At 35.0% G+C, this 19,662-nt stretch overlaps 3 protein-coding genes across 6 annotated transcripts; 1 reads left to right on the top strand and 2 right to left on the bottom strand.

Annotated features, from left to right (window-relative positions):
• Positions 1-409: 409 nt before the first annotated feature.
• LOC130978955 (succinate--CoA ligase [ADP-forming] subunit alpha-2, mitochondrial) lies at positions 410-4,833 on the bottom strand. Its single transcript, XM_057902288.1, has 7 exons — positions 4,494-4,833; positions 4,071-4,280; positions 2,929-3,099; positions 2,217-2,340; positions 1,983-2,044; positions 1,313-1,394; positions 410-706 (listed from the first exon to the last, which is right to left on the bottom strand). Exons 1-7 carry the CDS (start codon positions 4,689-4,691, stop codon positions 567-569), a joined length of 987 nt encoding a protein of 328 aa, XP_057758271.1. The 5' UTR covers positions 4,692-4,833; the 3' UTR covers positions 410-566.
• A 1,291-nt stretch (positions 4,834-6,124) lies between these two features.
• LOC130979437 (plastid division protein CDP1, chloroplastic) lies at positions 6,125-11,912 on the bottom strand. Of its 3 annotated transcripts, XM_057902884.1 has the most exons (13): positions 11,705-11,908; positions 11,263-11,631; positions 10,725-10,838; positions 10,512-10,649; positions 10,294-10,398; positions 10,076-10,198; positions 9,060-9,428; positions 8,828-8,923; positions 8,556-8,672; positions 7,945-8,010; positions 7,071-7,847; positions 6,667-6,857; positions 6,125-6,486 (listed from the first exon to the last, which is right to left on the bottom strand). In XM_057902884.1, the coding sequence occupies exons 2-13, from the start codon at positions 11,524-11,526 to the stop codon at positions 6,405-6,407; spliced, it is 2,442 nt and encodes an 813-aa protein (XP_057758867.1). In that variant the 5' UTR covers positions 11,527-11,631; positions 11,705-11,908; the 3' UTR covers positions 6,125-6,404. The 3 variants fall into 3 exon arrangements, with proteins under 3 accessions (XP_057758867.1, XP_057758866.1, XP_057758868.1); XM_057902883.1 differs by having other exon boundaries at positions 11,263-11,912; XM_057902885.1 differs by having other exon boundaries at positions 10,076-10,183; positions 11,263-11,912.
• A 591-nt stretch (positions 11,913-12,503) lies between these two features.
• Positions 12,504-19,263, top strand: LOC130979195 (DNA-binding protein RHL1). 2 transcript variants are annotated; one of them, XM_057902572.1, is made up of 12 exons: positions 12,504-12,960; positions 13,531-13,641; positions 14,107-14,193; positions 14,355-14,566; positions 15,069-15,141; positions 15,435-15,653; positions 16,563-16,593; positions 16,677-16,726; positions 16,840-16,888; positions 17,511-17,545; positions 18,086-18,175; positions 18,292-19,263. In XM_057902572.1, exons 1-12 carry the CDS (start codon positions 12,619-12,621, stop codon positions 18,340-18,342), a joined length of 1,350 nt encoding a protein of 449 aa, XP_057758555.1. In that variant the 5' UTR covers positions 12,504-12,618; the 3' UTR covers positions 18,343-19,263. The 2 variants fall into 2 exon arrangements, with proteins under 2 accessions (XP_057758555.1, XP_057758554.1); XM_057902571.1 differs by having other exon boundaries at positions 16,560-16,593; positions 18,292-19,110.
• The last annotated feature ends 399 nt before the right edge of the window (positions 19,264-19,662 follow it).

Genomic DNA, 19,662 nt, shown 5'->3' with positions numbered 1-19,662 from the left:
TTCTCTTTTTCTTCTTTTTTGCCTCTTTGAACGTTACTATCACTTTTTAGTTTCTAGTCCACACTGAATTACAATGACGTACCAAACTATGACAAGTTGACAACATATGTATGCCCAAGATTATCCACAGCGAATCATAAGACAAACATTATAGGTGACCAACTTTGCAGAACAATTTTAGGTAGTTCGAAAGTCACTGCAACAGGGTGACTTTATATCATAATGCGTATTGATAACAAAGCTACCATAAACATGCACAGAAGTACCCAGTTGCAGGCTACCGATGCAGAAACAGCAATTTTAAGCTGCTGGAAATTCACTGCAAATGATAAATTAGATGTTTACAAATCGGTGCCACAAAACTGGTAGAGACCATAACAATCTTGCCGGAAATACGAAGAATCTTGAATGACTTTTTAACTTTTTTTTATTTTAATGCACCTCTCAGCCTTTCTTTGGGGGAAAAAGGAAAAAGTCCCATTGCTATCAATGGGGATCAAGTTTTCCGATTGTGTTATAGACAACAAAAACCAATATGGTTTGATTAAAAGTCAAATGAACCCAAACTATTGCACCAAACCCCTCTGCTTGAAAACATCTAGCATAGCGACTCCAATTTTGGCAGGGGACTCCACAACGGTGACGCCAGCTTCCCTCAAGGTTTTGATTTTGTCTTGTGCGGTGCCCTTGCCGCCCGAGACAATAGCTGCACAAACGAGCACAAACAAATTCAGGATGTATGGTTGATTTAATACCAATCATAATAAAATTACGTAAAATGAACATATAACTAAGAAGTATCCCAAAGCTAAATGGCCAAAATATCAACTAAACTCCTCCAATCTATAGCGCAGTTTTCAATGAGAACTTCAGTCTTTAATAGAACAGTTTCGAAATGAACGATACTTTCTCCCCTCAACAAACTACGGGTGCCTCCTCTGTATTAAGCAAATTGTAGCACATTAAGGCTTAAGCATAAGATGCTTTACATGAACTCATTCATATCAAACAACACAGTTCTTGGTCAAACTAAAAGGGAAAACATATAGTAGTTAATAATTGTCACTTGTTAACTAAACTAATAAATTCAAAATCCCTTGGCTTGCAAAATAAAAGCCATCAACTGACATTGCGGCATTTAAGAACATCCATAAATATCAGTTATAAATTGTAAACTAAAACCCATGGCATGGAGAGAAAGGAGCAAAATAAGCATGCATTATGCTATCTAATTCTCCAAAACAAGCAACAAGCCGCATTGGTATGTTCCACTACAAGTCATCAGTTCCACATATATATAAAATATCCTTACCTCCAGCATGGCCCATACGACGGCCGGGGGGAGCAGTTAATCCAGCAATAAATGCAACAACAGGCTTCTCGGTACCACTTGCCTGTATAGAATGCCATTTCAAAGTTAAGAACCGCCTAACATCAACATGGTAGTCTAAAATAACATGATAACCGAGCATGTTTATGATATGTAGCATAAATATCACCGGGCAACACCTTATAACATTTAATATATGCCAACAATATATGGACCTTTTTTCTACTACACATGATCATATATAACAAAATGAATGAACCAAAAGCTTTTAGACCTAGTTAATACAAGCAGAATAACAACAAAACATAAAATTTTGAAAATGTTGGACCAAGAAGAAGATAACATTTAGAAGTGATGGCTAGCAATGAATTGCTTTAATTACCACTCACCCATAAAAAGAGTAATCTATCACTTAAAAGTTAAAACAATTGGAAATTTGGAACAGAATACTGCAGCAGCAAGTTCTACTCATATTATAATTCAGCATAACATAAATACTTTCCTCAAAATCATAATTATAATGTAGGAAACATATTATGAAAGCCTAGCTGTGTTCCTTACTCACAAGATCAAAAACATGTTTTAATTTCTCAAATACTGATAATTAAGTAAAAGACAAAATCGTATGCACAGCTAATAATTAAAAACAAACCTTGATTAATGCAGCAGCATCCTCTTCTGCAGTTCCTCCAATCTCTCCAATAAGAATGATACCTGAATTAAACAAACAGAAAGAATTTACAAATGACTCTACCCCATAATTCCCAGAGGAAACACTTCACGACACAAAGAAAATACTCACAGAAGTCACTGCCAAGGATCAGAAGATAGTCAAAACATGCAGTAATATAAATGACAATAAAAGAGATAAAATATGACAACATACCTTCTGTCTGAGGGTCTGCAATGAATTTCTCAAGGCAATCAACAAAGTTTGTTCCATTAAAGGGATCTCCTCCAATACCGACACAAGTGGATTGTCCAAGGCCAACAGCAGTCGTTTGGAAAACCTAAATAGTTAAGAACACATACTTTATCCTTTGTTAAACAATGAACATCATTAATTATGAATCAAAATGAACTTGAATATTCAAATGATAATAACTCCAAGGAATAAAAGCCAGCTATTTGGTAACAAACATGAATGCTGAATCAGTGCTGCTAAACTAAAATTATAAAAGATGCATGCAAGTAGAGGCATTAAATGTCAAGAAACTGAGCAAGAAAATTGATCCATTGAAACCTATAGTTGATTATCGTGCTCCAACTAAGAACTGGAGTGAACCAAAACAGATGATAATACAAGAAGTGGCATATAAATATTTTATGAATGGTATAATCACAAGTGGAAAAGCAGTAGGCCCATGAACCAATTTTCAACTGAAGAAAAGTGGCAAAAGATACATCAGTATCCCCAGTAGTATGTGCCAATATTTTCCTCTACATACTACCGATATCATATCCCATGAAAAATTTGGGAAAAAAATTAAAAAGAACCCAATCCAGACAAACAACACTTACCATTTAGCCAAAAAATTCAATTGCATCCACTATTGAACAAACTATATATTCAACTCGAAATCAAAATAATGACTCACCGCTTCATATGTCAAGGTACCAGAACGAGATACAATTCCAATACGGCCAGGTTTATGAATGTAACCAGGCATGATTCCGATTTTGCATTCCCCAGGCTTGATGATACCAGGGCAGTTTGGTCCTATCAAACGAGTTTTGGACTGCTGGTTAAGAGCAGCTTTAACTTTTACCTAGCATAAACACAATAACTTTAGTAATATTTTCAGCAGCAGTGAGCAATATGTAAACTACACTAGTGTAATGGTGCTTAGCAATCGCTCAAGTTCAAACATAAGATTTCATATGATATTTTAATATTAGTCCATAAGTCCAGATTCTCATATCCATTAATACTACCAATAGTTTTATGCGTTTGTCAAGCTAATCTTTCACTACTAAACACTACAATATCAAACCTATAAATAGAACGAAATAGATTTCAAAGAAGCAACAATTAAAACCTCTACATGTAATAAGATAAACCTATCTCGGAATAAAAAGGAAAAAAAGTTCTATTTACATAGGTTGTTATAAGTAAGTTCCAAATACCGTTGACCTAATAGAAGAGATTAATTCATAATGCCCAATTAAGCATACAATAACAACCAAACTCTTTCTCACTAGGTGGAATTTCCTATGTATACTATCTTTAGACACATATATTGTGGCGATCCCAATCAGCTCCTCTCAATGTGGAATAATTGATAATAACTATTTATACTGGAACTACATAGATGGAATATGACATGCTGTCTTAAGCCATGTAAATACCAACTTAACATAAAAAAGAAAAAAAGTATAACAAAATCGATGAAGCATCAACGCATCATTTGAGTGTCACACACACATGAATCTTGCATTAAACATAGACAACACATGTCTATACATGTTTACCTCAAAAATTGTTTCGTTGACCGTGACACACTGACACAACATAGACAGTCATCTAAAATTGAAAAAGGAAATAACATATAACTTCCAAGTTCATTAGAAACTTCGAAGAAAATTTTCATTATTGAAACAATGAGACTTAAGGCAAGGCAAGGCAAGGTGAAGCTCATATACTTAGGGCATTATGAATAATGAATCAATCTCTACAATTCTACTATATATCTGGTGTACTAGTATCCTATAAATTTGACATTAAGAGTGAGAAAATTACCATATCATGCTGGGGAATGCCTTCAGTGATGCAAACAACAAGATCCAATTCAGCCTCCATGGCTTCCATAATTGCTGCCGCGGCAAAAGGTGGAGGAACATAGATGACTGAAGCATTGGCCTTCGTCTCAGCCTTCGCCTCCGCAACAGTGTTGAACACAGGTAGACCCAAATGCTCCGTACCACCCTTCTTTGGTGTCACACCACCCACCTAATCACCCGCACATAACATCAAACACATAGAGATCAGCCACGTATTCAGTTCAAATCCTTCATTTCACTGACACATTATTTCATTTCAAGTTTCAACATCACACACATAACAAACGAATAGAACCTAAGGATCGCTAATCCAAATTCAAAATGGGTCAACAAATTCAGCTGATCGCGGAAATGTTGGAAGGAGGAAGGACAGGGAGATTACCATTTTGGTGCCGTATTCGATAGCTTGCTCGGTGTGGAAGGTGCCGTTCTTGCCGGTAATGCCTTGGCAAATGACGCGGGTGGTCTTGTCAACAAAGACGGCGGGGGAGGGAGTGGGACTCGCCGTGAAGTGGCGGATGGAGTGGCCGCGGCGGGAGGCGAAGGTGGCGATCAGCTTGGTTAACGCTTGGCGACCCATCTTGTTCGTCCTTGTTCACTGTCTCTGTCTCAGATCTGTGTTGAGTTTGAAACTTTGAATGCAGTGAAGTTTTCTTCTATGCTCGCTTTTCTGCAACTGATGTTCACTTGTCTAATTTGCTTTCCTTAGGGCAAGCGCAATTTTCTGTGACAAAAAAATTAAAATAAAATAAAAATTCAAAAAAAAAAGAAGAAATAATTGAAGTAAGAATTTTGGCCTAAAAGGCTAAAACATTTGGGCTTATTGATGTTTGGGGAAGAATAATCGAATTCATGTATAGATATCATTCATGTGCCAAAAAAAACTGATATGTATTATTTTTTATTTAATTTGTCTTGTTAAATCTATTAAAAATATAAATTTACGACCTTATTATATATGTGTAACGGATATTTATGTATTTGAATTTTACATTAACATCTGATATTCTAATCACATCTTTCAACGACTTATAATTCAAATGGCATAATCTCTTCATATTCATCTAAAAGTCGCGAATTTCAGTTTCATTCTTAACTTAAAAAAAAAATTCTAATCACATTTTGTCCACTATTAAATACTAATTTATTTTTATGTTTATTATCTGAAAACAAAATTATTTTTCGGTAGCACATAATTAAATGTAATTGCATGTCTATTTTATCCCATGTTTCACTATCTTTTCTATTATTTATTGGACTTTTTTTATTTAGGTATTCAATATCTCATAAGAACATAATACTTTTGGTACTGATTACTCTATACTTTATAACCAACTTAGATTGATTGAATTGTTAACTTACTTGTTTTATGTATAGAGCTCAAATTGGCTTATAGATTAATCTTTGGTTTGGTCAACTAGAAAATGATACTAAAAAAATCAAAATAACTCTATAGTCTATACATTGCTATAGTAGCAATTAGCAAAATGAGACTTGGTTAATCCATAAATTTTCTTAATATATAATCTAGGAAATATATAATTAAAGTATAAGTGCTCAAAGTACTAAATTCACTCTAATTTTTTCACGGGAAAAATTGTTACAGAGACCGAATTGTTGCCAGAAATTTACTGTTTGAATAAACTTTTATGGCTCTGAATCGGATTGCAACCACATATTTCTGTAACATGTAGCTAGCAATCGCATTTTCAGCAATCTATTCAAGATGCATAGCATCAGTGTTTTCATACTTTTAGAAGAACCTAGAGTTAGAATCATTTTAGAGCGGGGATTCGTTTGGACAAAATATATCCATCCTAAGTTCCTAACCAGTTGCGCAGATACAACACTCAAATCTCACGTTTTTAGTTGTATTTGCTATTCTTAAAATTCTGCAGAAGAAATAATAAAAAGAAAAAAGCCTAACTAAAGAGAATATTTCCTTGTCATGAAAAACACTGGTAACACTATAAGTATATCATTAACATAGAAGAAAACATTAACTATGGACTCCATAATAATTTATTTTCACATTACTTCGTTAAAAAAATTTTATCAGAATTTTCTCCTCACTACAATGAATATGTCAATCAATCGGTTCTTTACACTTTAATCGACAAAAAAAAAGGGAGGGGTTGGAGGACAGCCTATTCATCTTCCTTATAAAGTGAAAAGAGAAAACCTAGTCATCTTACCTTATACAGTATACACTGAAAAATATATGTAATCATCTGCCTAAATAAACCAAAGTTAGCAGCAATGTAAGTTATTTCCTGGTGTGGTAAGCCAAAGATCATGGTGTTCGTATATCACCTTCACAGAACTTCCATGATCCATCTTCTTGCCTCTTGAGGATATACTTAACTTTATAAGTGCTGTAATTAATTAAAAATTGAAGTTAAGGAAAAAATGACAGAAGCCAGGAAGTAGTGCAAAATGTTACAGGAAAAGGGGGGAAAATGAATGGAGAAAATAATGAAGGATAGCAAAAATGATAGGTCTGTCTAGCCAATAGATCACAGAAAAATACAAGGTTATGCAAGTAAACTATATACCTATAGTAATTTGGGTTCTTTTGCTGAGAATCATCAACTAGTTCCGCTGCTTCCTCTAGGAGAGCCTCTATTTCTGCCATGTCTACTCCACTCCCATCTGATAGAATGTCCGCTCGTAGGACAGACAATTTTAGCAAAACAAACCTCCAGTAACAAGATCTTTCATTCGCCGCATCAGCCAAAGCTTGCCACTGCCAAAGATAGCACCAATTAGTTTTTCCCCCCTCTTTATTGTGATGAATGAATTTGTATTATGTGATAATTTTACTTAATTTCATTCAATTCTAACTTTCATAAACCAACAAATTATGAGTATCTTGACTTCAAATTCCAGAAATCACCCATTACAAGCAAACAAGAATTTGAATGAGAGGAGATTAAATAATAGTCATAGCATAGGCTACCTGAGCAAGCATGGACTCATCAAGGACTTGAGCTAGGGGAGTAACTACATGGCTAGGTCCCAAAGCTTCAGCTTTGATTGTTTGCCATTGTTTAACAAGCTTTTCAGCCTCTTCCAAAGGCATCATCAGCCTCCTGTACACATTAACATGGGATGATGATTTGCTAAGAGAGGCGCGCAAATCACTTTGATTTCCGGCATCGGACTGGTGCAAAAATGGTTGCTTAACTATTGTAAAGATTTTCTTCATTCTGCCAGCAATGTTACTACCCCTGATGTAAGCAGGGCCCATAGTGCAGTCAGCAGAAGAATCTGTTGTCCAAGCACTGTTATTATTGGCTCTAGTTGAAGTCCAATGAGAGCTGCTCTTGCTTAAGTTCATTCCAAACAACTTGACAGTAGCAAAAGCAATACAACCAAGTACAGTAATGTATGTTACTCTTCCAAATATGTGTGGATGAGTGTAGGGACCATCCCAAATTCCATTGCGATGAGTGCCTAGACTTCTGTTCACTTGAACAGGTGATTCGTGAAGACTGCTTCCATTTTCATCTTTGCCAGATAGCAATGAATTCTGCAAATCAGTAGGAGTCAGCTGTTTGACTGCATACCCTATATTTGGAGAAGAGCTTGTATAGGAGCGAGGTTCCTCGAGATCTCTTCGTTCTAACGAACCAGATGAGGACAGAGGTCTATGACATATAGTAGGCACCAATTGTGGAGCTCCAGTACCTTTCTTGCTTCCTGGAAACTTCTTTTGAGCATTAAAGAAATTGACCTGCAAAGATGTAGATCGAAATACGACGTTTTGTTAAAATTAAGGAGGCAGCAGATGAGTTGTTGCCTACTACTACTACTACTACAATGGATCTCACCAGAGCAGGAGAACAATCTTTAGTATCTGGAAACAAAGCAAGTGCAGAATCCTTCAGCCATTTTTCCTGGTTAATTTCAGCAAGTGGTCTTCGATAAGAAAACAGAAACTCTAAATTTTATGACAAAACACTAAGATGAAGGACAAAACATTGTTCTTGAAGCATTACAGCTGTTATCTTGTGGAAAAAATATAATACATAATGAAGCTTAATCAGAACAGAAGTTTGTTAATTTTTTTCCCGACTATAAAAATCCAATTTTCAATGAAAGAAAACTCTACGTAAATTATTGGAAAAGTATGGCAGTAAAATATGCATTATATTTTAGGCTAGACATTAAAAGCATTAAGTAATCTAAGATACACTACTTTGGAAACCCATCTGATAGATAATAACAGACACTGGCCAGGAGGAGCCCAGGTCTATCGTTAAGGTCATCTAACAGACTAACACTACAATGGGGCTGCTGGAAGATGAGGTGGTGTCGCTAAAAGTTTAAAACTATCACCAACTTCGCATGCTACATAATACCAAAAAAGCCGCATAAAATTAAAAAAATACATGATCAGAGTGGCAACCAAAATAAGAAGCTGCATGAATAAGAGAAATACCAATGATGGGTTTTCAACAGAAGCATCCATTATTGCCTTTCCCAAGACCGATTTATGTTTTGGATTTGAGTTCAGCTCAAGCTGCTTAAGCTTTTCAACTGCATCAGCCTCTGTAGCCTAGAATTTAAGGCCAAAAAAAGTTGATGAATTATGATGAAGAACTCCAGGGGGAATGTAAAGGGAGGATATAAATTAAAACTGCAACATAATTTTTAAATGCTTCTGGAAGGCCGAAATGATTAATAGAGTTAACATGAAATGAAAGAAAATACCTGGCCAAGAAGGAATAAGCAAAAAGCTTCCTCAAACTTCAGATCAATGCCCTCAGAAGCTATTAAACATTCACATATGTTTTTTGCTTTGTTAATCTACATATATTAACATAAACAATTAATATTAGCATGAAACTTACAAAGCCAATGTTAGATAGCACTATGAAATATGGACTATAAGAGAAGAATTCAAATATCCCTATAATAATTAAGCTTCAGAGAAGAGTATTACCAACTCTTTTTGCTTGCTTGAAAATCCAAGTGCCAAATGAGCAATAAATACTCTATATAAACAATTTGAATCAATTACTACCCTTTGATTTTGTGATTCAATTGTCTTCTTATTCTTTCGCATCACTGCTAAGTTATCCCAAGGTAGAAGATCAACTATCTCACCAGCCAGCAAACTATTGAATGCTTGGCTTAGAAATGAAGGCCAGTCTTGCACTTGGCATGAAGCTTCAACATCAAGACCCTGTCTGAGCAATTCACGCAAAGCCGCAATAGCACCTCGCCTTCGATCAAAATTCTCAACAGAATTAGGCATGCTCAGAAGTTCTAAGGTGCAAGCAGGTGCAAGCTCTTCTAGAGATTCTTCAATCTAGAAATCATCAAAAGCATCCTCAGGGTGTGTTCCATTCCTAATCTTGAGATATGAAATGTGATAATACAAAGAGGAAAGAGATTGATGTCTCAAAATTAAATGTTTTCAAACATGAATGCAGGAACTACTACTTCTCCAGCAAAAAACAAGTATGAAAAAGGAAAGATGTGAACAATTAAGAATGTCATGAACACATAATGGAGACTTCCAAGAGTGATAAATGGTTGCAAAATTAAATAAGTACTCTATAGATATTAATATGTAAAAATACTATAGTTATTGACAACACATAGTAAGATATTCATGAAGCTTGCCTAAAGTACATATTAGTGAAGCTTCCTGAATCATTGTAAGCAATAGCTATTGATTTTGTTGACGTGCACAATAATATTTTCACTAAATAAGATACTGAATTATTCCAAGAACTCACTTAATATGCCACAGTTGTGGAAACAACAATGAAGAGTATAGCATTTTACATTGGTGGACATTAATTATCTTTTTTCTTCTGTTGAAAGACTGTATTAGATTTATATAGTCCAATATCGCGTTTGTTTGGTATATGTTAATATGTTATATACAGAAAACCAGCTAATAACACAGAGATCTTAAGTGAAATTATACCCTCTAAAAATGTTTCTTACTTGGGATAGCAGAGTCATTTTTGCAAGAGATGGTTTACTCCTTAGAAGACACTGGGCGCGAGCAAGAGCTTCAAAACCTTGAGAAACTTTGTTCTTCTCAAAGCCAGCCTTTGCAATTGCACACTTAAAGAAAACACCTATGATAAGGAATGGGTACATAACAAGATTGCTACAAATTGAGAAAGTAATATCTTGATGTCTGGGTCCACATTTCATACCTCAGCTAGTGCCATAGAAAGAAGCAAATCATCTGTGTAAGGTTTGGCATCTTGATGCTGAAGATTCGCCCGTCCAATCTCTAATACAAGCTTTGATTCTCCAACCTAATTAGAAGAAATATAAAGGACACAATAAATATTTCATCCCCAAAAAAAGCTAGAGAAACCATGCAAACAAACCAAAAGAAAAACATCCAAAATGACTAAGTCAAGCTCACTTCATGAAGTAGGCACAGGGCAGCAGGCAACCAAGACCAAGGAATTCGAAGGGAGGATTTAGGGGGAATCTTTTCCTTCAGATCACCAGCATATTCTGGCTCAAATAGAAGCTTATCCCTGACATCCATCAGCAGATCCTGTAAACCAACTTCAGATCAGAGAAATAAGAGAAACTCAATTCAGATACCACCAATTGATGATCATTTCTATACCAGGCGAGACGCAACAACATCCAAGGAATAACCCTCTTCAATTTCTGCATTTTTCAAACCCATAACTGCTTTAACGATTTCATCTTTCTCAGCTCGATCAGGAACACCAATGAGCTGCAAAATGGTATGAACAGCACAAAAAACATAAATATTAATTGTAAATAAGCACTATCCAGCATCCAAGTCGAACATTACAGTATAATAGGAAAAAGATGGAAAACAAGATAAGAAGATGAAGATTCCTTCTACTCCCTTTATTCAGCAGTACAACTCTGACATTGTGACATACTTTTTCTTTGAATAAATTAACCATATTATTTCAGTAGAAAAGTTTATAAACCACCAATAAGTCAACAATCAAGTGCTCTCTTCTTCCATGACTTCAAACACAATTGAGCTAAATTTCCCATTATTTTTCTTCAACATCCGGGATTTGATTGCCCATAATTCATTGTCCTTCCTTCCCAATTCCTCAATGAAAGTAACATATAAAGATACAATAGGATAAAAAAGGACTAAAAAAGGTAGCTTCCGTTACCTGGTAGCAAGAAACAGGGATTTCAACAGTTGATTTCAACTGAGCATTTTCAATAATGCGGGTATCAACGGGCTTCAATCTTCTCCTTTCGAGCACAACATCACTCTTCCCCGCGTGTAACCCAACGCAGAATGAAGAACCACAAAACCCGGAACCCACATCGCCATGAATACCCGAAAATGGAACCTTCAAATCAAAGGAACCAACGCGAGCAAAGTAACGCAGAGATGAAGGAGCGATCGCTGAAGCATTCGCAAATGCCATGAGCTATCATTCCCCCAAAACAAAAAAGTGAAAAAGCACAATGCACCCCCTGAAACCCTAATTTTTCGGAAATCCGCTTCAGCTTCAACTCTAGCTTCGCATTTTCTGCAGTTTTTTTTTGAATTCTCAGAATCGCATTCTGAATTTAATGGACATTAAAAAGAAAAAAAAAAGTAACCATAAAGAAGGTTCTTCTCGAGAGTGAGAGTGAGAGTGTGAAAAGCGTTGCAGTAGTTAGAACTTAGAAGAGGAAAAGGGAGGGAGATTAATTCCCATTCCCAGAGAGGAAAATCTAATTAACGAGCGAGTGTTTTTAATTAGCTGAAATAAAGTTTGATTAGAGAAATGGAACCTTTTTTTTTCTTTCTGTAAAATTCAATATAGTAGCTTTGTTCTTCTTTTTTGTTTTATTTTCTTTTTAATTTTAACTTTAATTTGCTACTATGGCAAAGAAAAAGCTAAAACCCAGTTGGCCTGTAGTGTGAGTTTGATGTGAAAATTGCAAAAGAAAAAAGAATCAAATGATTGAGACCGATCTATGTTGAGTGTAAGGTTCAGAGTTTGTGCAATCTAATTTTAGCAATTTTATTGGAACATTCTTTTTTCAATATCTCCTTATTTATGTGAGACTTAATATATATCAAAATGTAAAAATAAATAATTTTTAAAAAATTATTTTGTTATAAACTATTTTTTTTAACTAAAGATAAAAAGATTCGAAATCGCAAACTCTTAAATAAATATAAAAAAATTATACTATTTAAGATATAATTCATTAATCTGCTTAACTAAATTTTAGTAGGTCAAAATAAAGTAAATAGCAATTATTTAAACTTTCAAACATATTCTTAACTTGTGCTGCACAAATATTTATAGCTTTTTTATTTATTTAAAAAATGAAAAAGAGGTTATACTGTTATAGAATAATATTATTTGTCAGTATTATTTAGTTTTGATAGAACAAGCTGAAAGCCTGAAACAAAACAAGTGAACCAAACCATAAACCCAGTGATAATTATTAATTAAAGCTGACACGAAGAAAAATAATTTATTTCCCGCCTCTGACTGTGAGCGCCGAAGAAGAGAATCTCAATGGCGCGCGGAAAGAAGAAGAACGTCGACGAAGCCGAAGCAACTGACATGGATCCCTCAACAAACTCTGAAGCCATTGAGCGCAAGAGGCTCAAGGCGTTGGCGTTCTCCACCGGCATTCTCTCCGACGTTCCCGACGGCGATGCCGGTTCCGTCCACCTGAAGCCGTCATCGACGGTGGCGAAGCACCACGGTAAGGACATCATCAAGAAGTCTCAGAGGAAGAGCACAAGGTTCCTCTTCTCGTTCCCCGGCCTCCTTGCTCCCATCGCCGGCGGTAAGATCGGCGAGCTCACGGATCTAGGAACGAAAAACCCTATTCTCTACCTCGATTTTCCGCAGGTTATCTCCATTTTTAAATTTAATTTGAACTTTTTATGCTAAAATGAAATTTTACTTGAGTTTTGTTTGTAATTGAGAGCGAGATGGTAGTGTGTTAGAGATAGTATAATTAGCTCTTATTTAGGTTAACTTCGTGTTTCATTTGAAAAAAAAAAAAGTGTATAGTTTAGCTACTCTCTGCATTATTTTAAATGTTTCGAAGGATGCGATTTTGTTGTTCTTAGTTGCTAGGGTCAACTATGATGAGGCAGAAAGAGAGAAGGAACTGAGAGAATAACTGAAAATAGAGAATGAGGAGATATTTTATCTTCATCATGCGATCATCTACCCGGGTTTTGTACCAATTGTGATTTAACTGCCTACTGCAGTTTGTAACTAATTCTAACAACTTGGTTTTGGAATAGCCGCCACGTAAAATGTAAATACTGTATTATAGTTTCAGTACTAAGGTCGGTTTGGGTTTCTGTGAAATAGTATGAGTATGAGCAGTTGCTTGCTTTGGATGGATTATAAGTGTTGGGTTTGTTGCTTTATGTTTCGGTTTCTGAAGTGATTTCTCTTACCTTCCAGGGCCAAATGAAGTTATTTGGTACTATTGTATATCCCAAGAACAGATACCTGACTTTACAGTTCTCCAGAGGTGGGAAGAATGTAATGTGCGAAGATTCTTTTGATAACATGGTTGGCTTTCTATCCCACTTCATTGTTATCTTCATTTTTGTTGACGCCTGATCTAGATAGTGCAAGTTAGATTGATGCTTAAGGTGCTCAACTAAATAAATTTCTCCTTGTTACCTCCTATCACAGGCTTTTAATATATTCATTTCATGATGGGTGAATAGGTTTGTAGTTAACAGTATGGTCTATCATAAGACACAGCGGTATTCTTTCCCTTGTTAGCGGGAAAATGCATTGTTGTTATTGTTGTTGTTTCATTGTATAAATTAATGTAGTTTCAATTCCTATGCCTATGTAACATACAGATGTCTATATCTAACAATGCTTTGTGTTCTTCCTGAATCTCTTGCTTTTAGTCTAGGAACTATGATCTTATGCATGTCTTTCTGATTGTTCATTTGCAATTGTGTGTTTCCTGTAGTTGGGATTTTCTGCATGAAGTAATTGATAATTTCATGCTTTCAATAGATTGTATTTTCGGATGCATGGTGGATTGGGAGGAAAGATGAGAATCCAGAAGAAGCTAAGCTGGAATTTCCTAAAGAATTGCATGAGGTTAGCAATATTTACAATGTCACAGTTACCTAATTATAGAGACAACTGTTGCGTGCTTCTATATTTGGCATGAAGGAAAAATGAAATCTCCCCCCTTCCATGCCTCCTCCTCCCTCTCTTGTGTGGCTGATACAACTGTTTGGAGTTTCTTTCTATTTCAGGGACAGCAAGCTGAATATGACTTTAAAGGGGGTGCAGGTGCAAATTCTGCAGTTAATAAAGCTGTTCACAAAACCAAAATTCAATGTGCAGAATCAGATTCACCAAAGACACCAGTTGACAATGATTTATCAGATAGTGAAATGAATTCAAAAGATATGAAGGAAACGGTCCCAGTCCGCCATTCAGGAAGAATTACAAGAAAATCATATAAGTATGACCCTCTTCTATATTAGTTTACTTGATGTGTGCCAGTATAAAGTCATGAAAAAGTATCATGGTTTGGTCATGATAGCAGGAGATTAAATAAAATTATTAAGAATTCCTTATTTTTAAATGCTTGCCTATGGACATGCTTTGTAATAGGAGACATTCTTCAATCTATGTAGTCAACTCCTCTTACTCAAGAAAGGATTTTTAATTCTTGTTGATGATAATGTTGATGTGTAAACAGAATTCTTCCATATTTCTTTATGCGTATTGCTAACTGGACATAAAATCATGAAAAGTTGTGGTGCTCTTATAAACACATTATTGCCATATTGTGAAGTTGTGCTGGAACCAGGGGCCTAATCTGCCTTGAAACTTAGTGCTAAAATGTTCATATATAATTTTCTGTTAAACTATTTTGCTGAGTTATTTAGGAGGATGATCTGACTTAAATTAGTATTATTATGACTGAAGGCCGTACTTATGTGGTTCTTTTTTTGGACCAGATTTACAGAACTTTCCTCTGATGATAGTTCTGGTGCAAGCAGCCCCGACCTTTCTGAAGATGAAGAAAAATTGGTACAAGTTGATGCTATTGTAGACGATCACCAGATTGAATAATTCTAATAGTCTGTTTTGGATCCCCTTGATATTTGGGGGTAAAAAGTTCAGGATTTAATTCTACGTAGAATTTTTTCATAAAAAACTCCACTCCCTTAATACTTTACCCTCATTACTTGCAACTGTGTTCAACATTATTTGTCCTTTTTGTTTTTTATTTCTTTGATCATCATTAAAATGTCGGAATTTAGAAATTCATTGATCTTATATTTTATATTGAAGTTTTATTCTTTGTTAACTCATCAATACAGGGAAAAAGTCCATGCCCTGCAGTTGTTGACATTGATAATGAGGATACAACAGAAGTGGATCAAGTCCGTGAGGAAAATAAAGAGCATGCTTCAGGCTTAAAATCTAAGGAAGTTCCACGATCTGCTTCAGCCACTGCAAATAATGAAGTTGTGTCTAGAAACAATGCTTCACTTGTCCAGCCTACTATAGGCACATTATTCAAGAAAGCAGAAGAGAAGGTAAGGTTTTGACACTGTAAGCAGGACCAGCATTTAATTTCAGTATATGTCAATGTTAGTTTACTCTTTTTCTTTTTGTATTAAAGATTCTCTGTAGTCGAATATTGCGCCTCCTCTCAGTTTATAGTTCAACATACAAGATATTTATTAGTCTTTTTAGATGTAGATCTTATGTTTTTTCTTGGTAAGTGCCCTCTGGCTATTTCTATGAATGAAAGTTTGGTCTTCTATAAAAAAAAAAAAAGGGCATCGAAGATATGGAGGTGCTTTTTGAATTGCATCTCTGATTAATTAAGAAAATGTTTCTTAGCCTCTTGCTAGACACTGGGTTATGTAGTCTTTTAATGGTGGTTTGAAATCAAATCTTATTTGATCATGGATCTAAGATTTTGTCATATGACCTCCACTTTCTAATATTCTTTTGGAAGATTTGAAGATGTACTTGCTTCTTTTTCTTTTCTTTCTTTTTTTGGTTGGGTGGGGTTCTTCCTTGCTGGGAGAGCGGGGGCGGGGGTCAATAGATATGGGTGGGACTGGGATTGATATAAACAATTTTCAAAACCTTAAAAATACATGTTTAGATCATGTAAATCAGCACAAGAATAAGGTCTTTACCTTGTGACCTGGAAGTCATGAGTTAAAATCTACCTACATCTACTTTCCTTAAACATCACTAGGTGGGAGCCTTGTCTAATGTCTAGGTTGCCTGTTTTAAAACGTGGAGATTTTTCACTTCTGATAAATATCCATGCATGCAATGAGAACACATGATTGTTCATCTCAATCAAGTATCTCTGCATGATACTCTTTGGAAGACCTTAATATCTTTCCTTCACACCAAGATGAATTTGAATAATCTGATATGCTTGTATATATTTAATGGTCAAATTCCTTTTTGTTTTTCAGAAGGCTTCAACAAGGAAACCTCAATCATCTAAAGGTTGTAAAACTTTTGTTTCTTTATATAATTTTCAGCAATTGAATTTGTGAAAATTGAATGATAAAACTATTGGTGTTTTTCAGTTACTGGCCAGAAATTGCAGCCTGGTGGTTCAAAAAGAAAGATTGATCAGGTCCTCATTTTCCTGAATATTCTTCCTTCAAGTGGGATGAGAATCATCTTAATAGCAGTAAGTGGTTCAACGTTGGAATATGATAAAAGCTAATAAATTGGCTATTGTTACAGGATGCAGGAACCAAAAAACGGGCAAGGAAGACCAAGGACAAAACTTTCGGTGAATATCCTCCTATCCAACTTAACTCTCTATTGGCTGTGTTTTCATCATTATTAAAAATGTAGAAATTCAATCTAAGATGAATGGATCTATGGATGTTTCTTTGGAAGTCCTCCGTAAACTTTGAGTAGCTATTAATCTTAGATAAGTTTTGGCCCTATTGATATGTCATGTCCTACGCAATATATGGTTGTTTTCTGAACTCTGATATAATCCCTGCCTGAACATCAACAAATCAGTAGAAACTAGGAAGACATTTTATGTTTTTTCTTATTGTTCTTCATGTAGCTGTCCAAAGGGCAGCCCAGTACACAAGCATCCCATGTTAACGCAGGGTCCGGGAAAGGGCTGCACCTAGAGGGTGTAATGTAGGCAGCCTAACCTAATAATTGCATTAGTGGCTGATTCTATGGCTTGAACCCAAGACTTTGAGGTCATACGGAAACAACTCAACCGTTAATATTTTTTTTTCTTTTTAGGGAGTTACCAATCTGCATTAAAGGCTGCTTCTTTTCTGTAACTAAATGTCGGTTTTTCGTCTTCTAAAGTTTCTAAAATCTTCTATCTTAATAAGTCATTCACTAACAACTTTGGCAAACTTACCGTGTATGCTATTTTTCAGATGAACATATTACAGTAAAACGCAAGGGGCATAAGGTAACTTTTTCCCTTTTAAGTCCATGATTTTACTTATTGGTTGATGCTTATCGTAATGTTAAACAGCTCAGCAACTTATATAGGAAGTAAATCTTAGAATTTCTACTGGTTCTCCCGTTCTTTCATGGATTAGCTTTGTTTTCGATGATTGTTTGCCACAAACTGCATTTTGCCATCTCTCAATTTCCTTTTGTTCTGTCTTTGATATTTAAGTTTTCTACTAATACTTTGAGGAACACGCTTTGACTTTATTTTCTTTCTTGAATTTTGATCACTGATTTTTCCGTACCTGCATGACTGCACTTGCTTCTTGTTTGTCTCTGGTTTCGCATTATATCGTATACTAGGGTTTTAGTCCCTTTTTTTTCACAATGTTTGAATTGGGATATTTTTCCCATTGATCACTTTGGGATTCAATACACTGCCTATTCTGAAAATGTACTCGTTTATCTATGAACCTCTCCCTCTTATGCTCTCTTCTAATAAAACTTGAATTAGCATTTGCACTGCAATATGATTCCTTGGCACTTTTCAATATAGGTTGAAGATGATGATGATGATGATGATGATGATGATGACGACGATGATGATGATGATGATGACATTGAAGAATTTTCAAATGCTTCAGAGGTAATTGTTCCTGATACACATGGTTGCATTTGCATGCATGTAGTTCTGTAACCACTGCTAGTTTTTCAAGCATCTGAACTGTATTTTATGTTTTTTTTTTTTCTTATTTTATTTAGGATGATAATGATACCGATGATAATGATAGCGATGAAGACTGGACTGCCTGAGAGTGTGATATGAAACACAGTTATTAGGCACAGAGATGATAAGGCATAGGTGATGTGGTGACCTTGAAGTCATTATGATGGATGAACTGTGATGATATTCCACTGCTTACCTATCTCTCCAGTGCATACATTAGAGAAGGGATTTAAGATCGAGAGAGAGAGAATGAAATTTGCTCACTATTTGGTGTTTACCACTTCAGTCTTCATCTTGCAAAATCGAAGTTCTTATAAGTGACACAAATTTCAATCATCTTAAAAAGTGTTTTACAAAAGAACATGAAGCTAAAGATGCAAGTTTATGGAGGACTTGAAAAAAAAAAAAAAAAACGAATGATCGGTAGGTTCTATTGAATATTTATAAGACTGGTAGTGTGTTTGGTAAAAGGTAGAAACTAATGAATTAATGAATGTTTTTAAGATTGATGTTAGAATAGTTTGCCCAATATATATTGTATACTTGTTTTTTGGGTTCAACGTCTGTCCCTAATCAATCATGGCATGCTTGTTGGTGGTGTTGGTGAGGAGCAGGTGGAACATATGAAACTTACCGAGATATTGAAAAAGGTGAATGTAATCGAAAATTTATTCCAAGTTATTCTTAAGCTTCATTCATGTGGATTTTTACGAAGCAAGTTAAAACTTTATAGTAGACACAATGGAGTAAGAGTTCAGTGATGCAAAGTTACATCAAAGTTCTTGTTACCGGGAGAATTTGTTCAATAACAAATTTCTAGTCCCCTTGGAAGATACTACATGGTCAAAGAAAGCATTCTATATGAGCAAGATATCATTGATAATTGAAAATATGCGATGCCTTGATGTCACTTCTTGTTGGCATTGATGGAGTGTTTGAATAAATAGATGACAATATAGATAGTTAAGATACCATAGAGCAATTTGCTATTGCCCCTATTTTCACAGTTATGCAATGAAGCATGCAGGAGTTTGCTTCATTTATATATAAAAGTACTTGGGACAGACCCCAATAGTTAAAAGCAGAGACTTTGATGAGTTGATCAATGATTTATATAGTAGATTTCATCTGGTAGAATAAGATTTTATTCTTATTATCATTGGATATTTTAACAAAGGAATTTATAAATTTTAGAATAATATGAAAAGGGAGTTTGCTAGTTTGAACTAATATATTTTAACACGAAATAATCATGTTTTTAATCAATTCACGTTATTTAACATGTAATTAAAAGTTTGGATAAAAATAAATTTTTGAAACACATTAATTATATCATAGAACCATCTAAAGATCTTTTAATTGTTGTAAAATAAATAAGGTAGATGTACTAGATATAAAATAAAATA

Source organism: Arachis stenosperma, chromosome 5 (assembly GCF_014773155.1).
Source record: "Arachis stenosperma cultivar V10309 chromosome 5, arast.V10309.gnm1.PFL2, whole genome shotgun sequence".
Lineage (NCBI taxonomy): Eukaryota > Viridiplantae > Streptophyta > Magnoliopsida > Fabales > Fabaceae > Arachis > Arachis stenosperma.
This window is presented reverse-complemented; position numbering and strand designations above follow the sequence as displayed.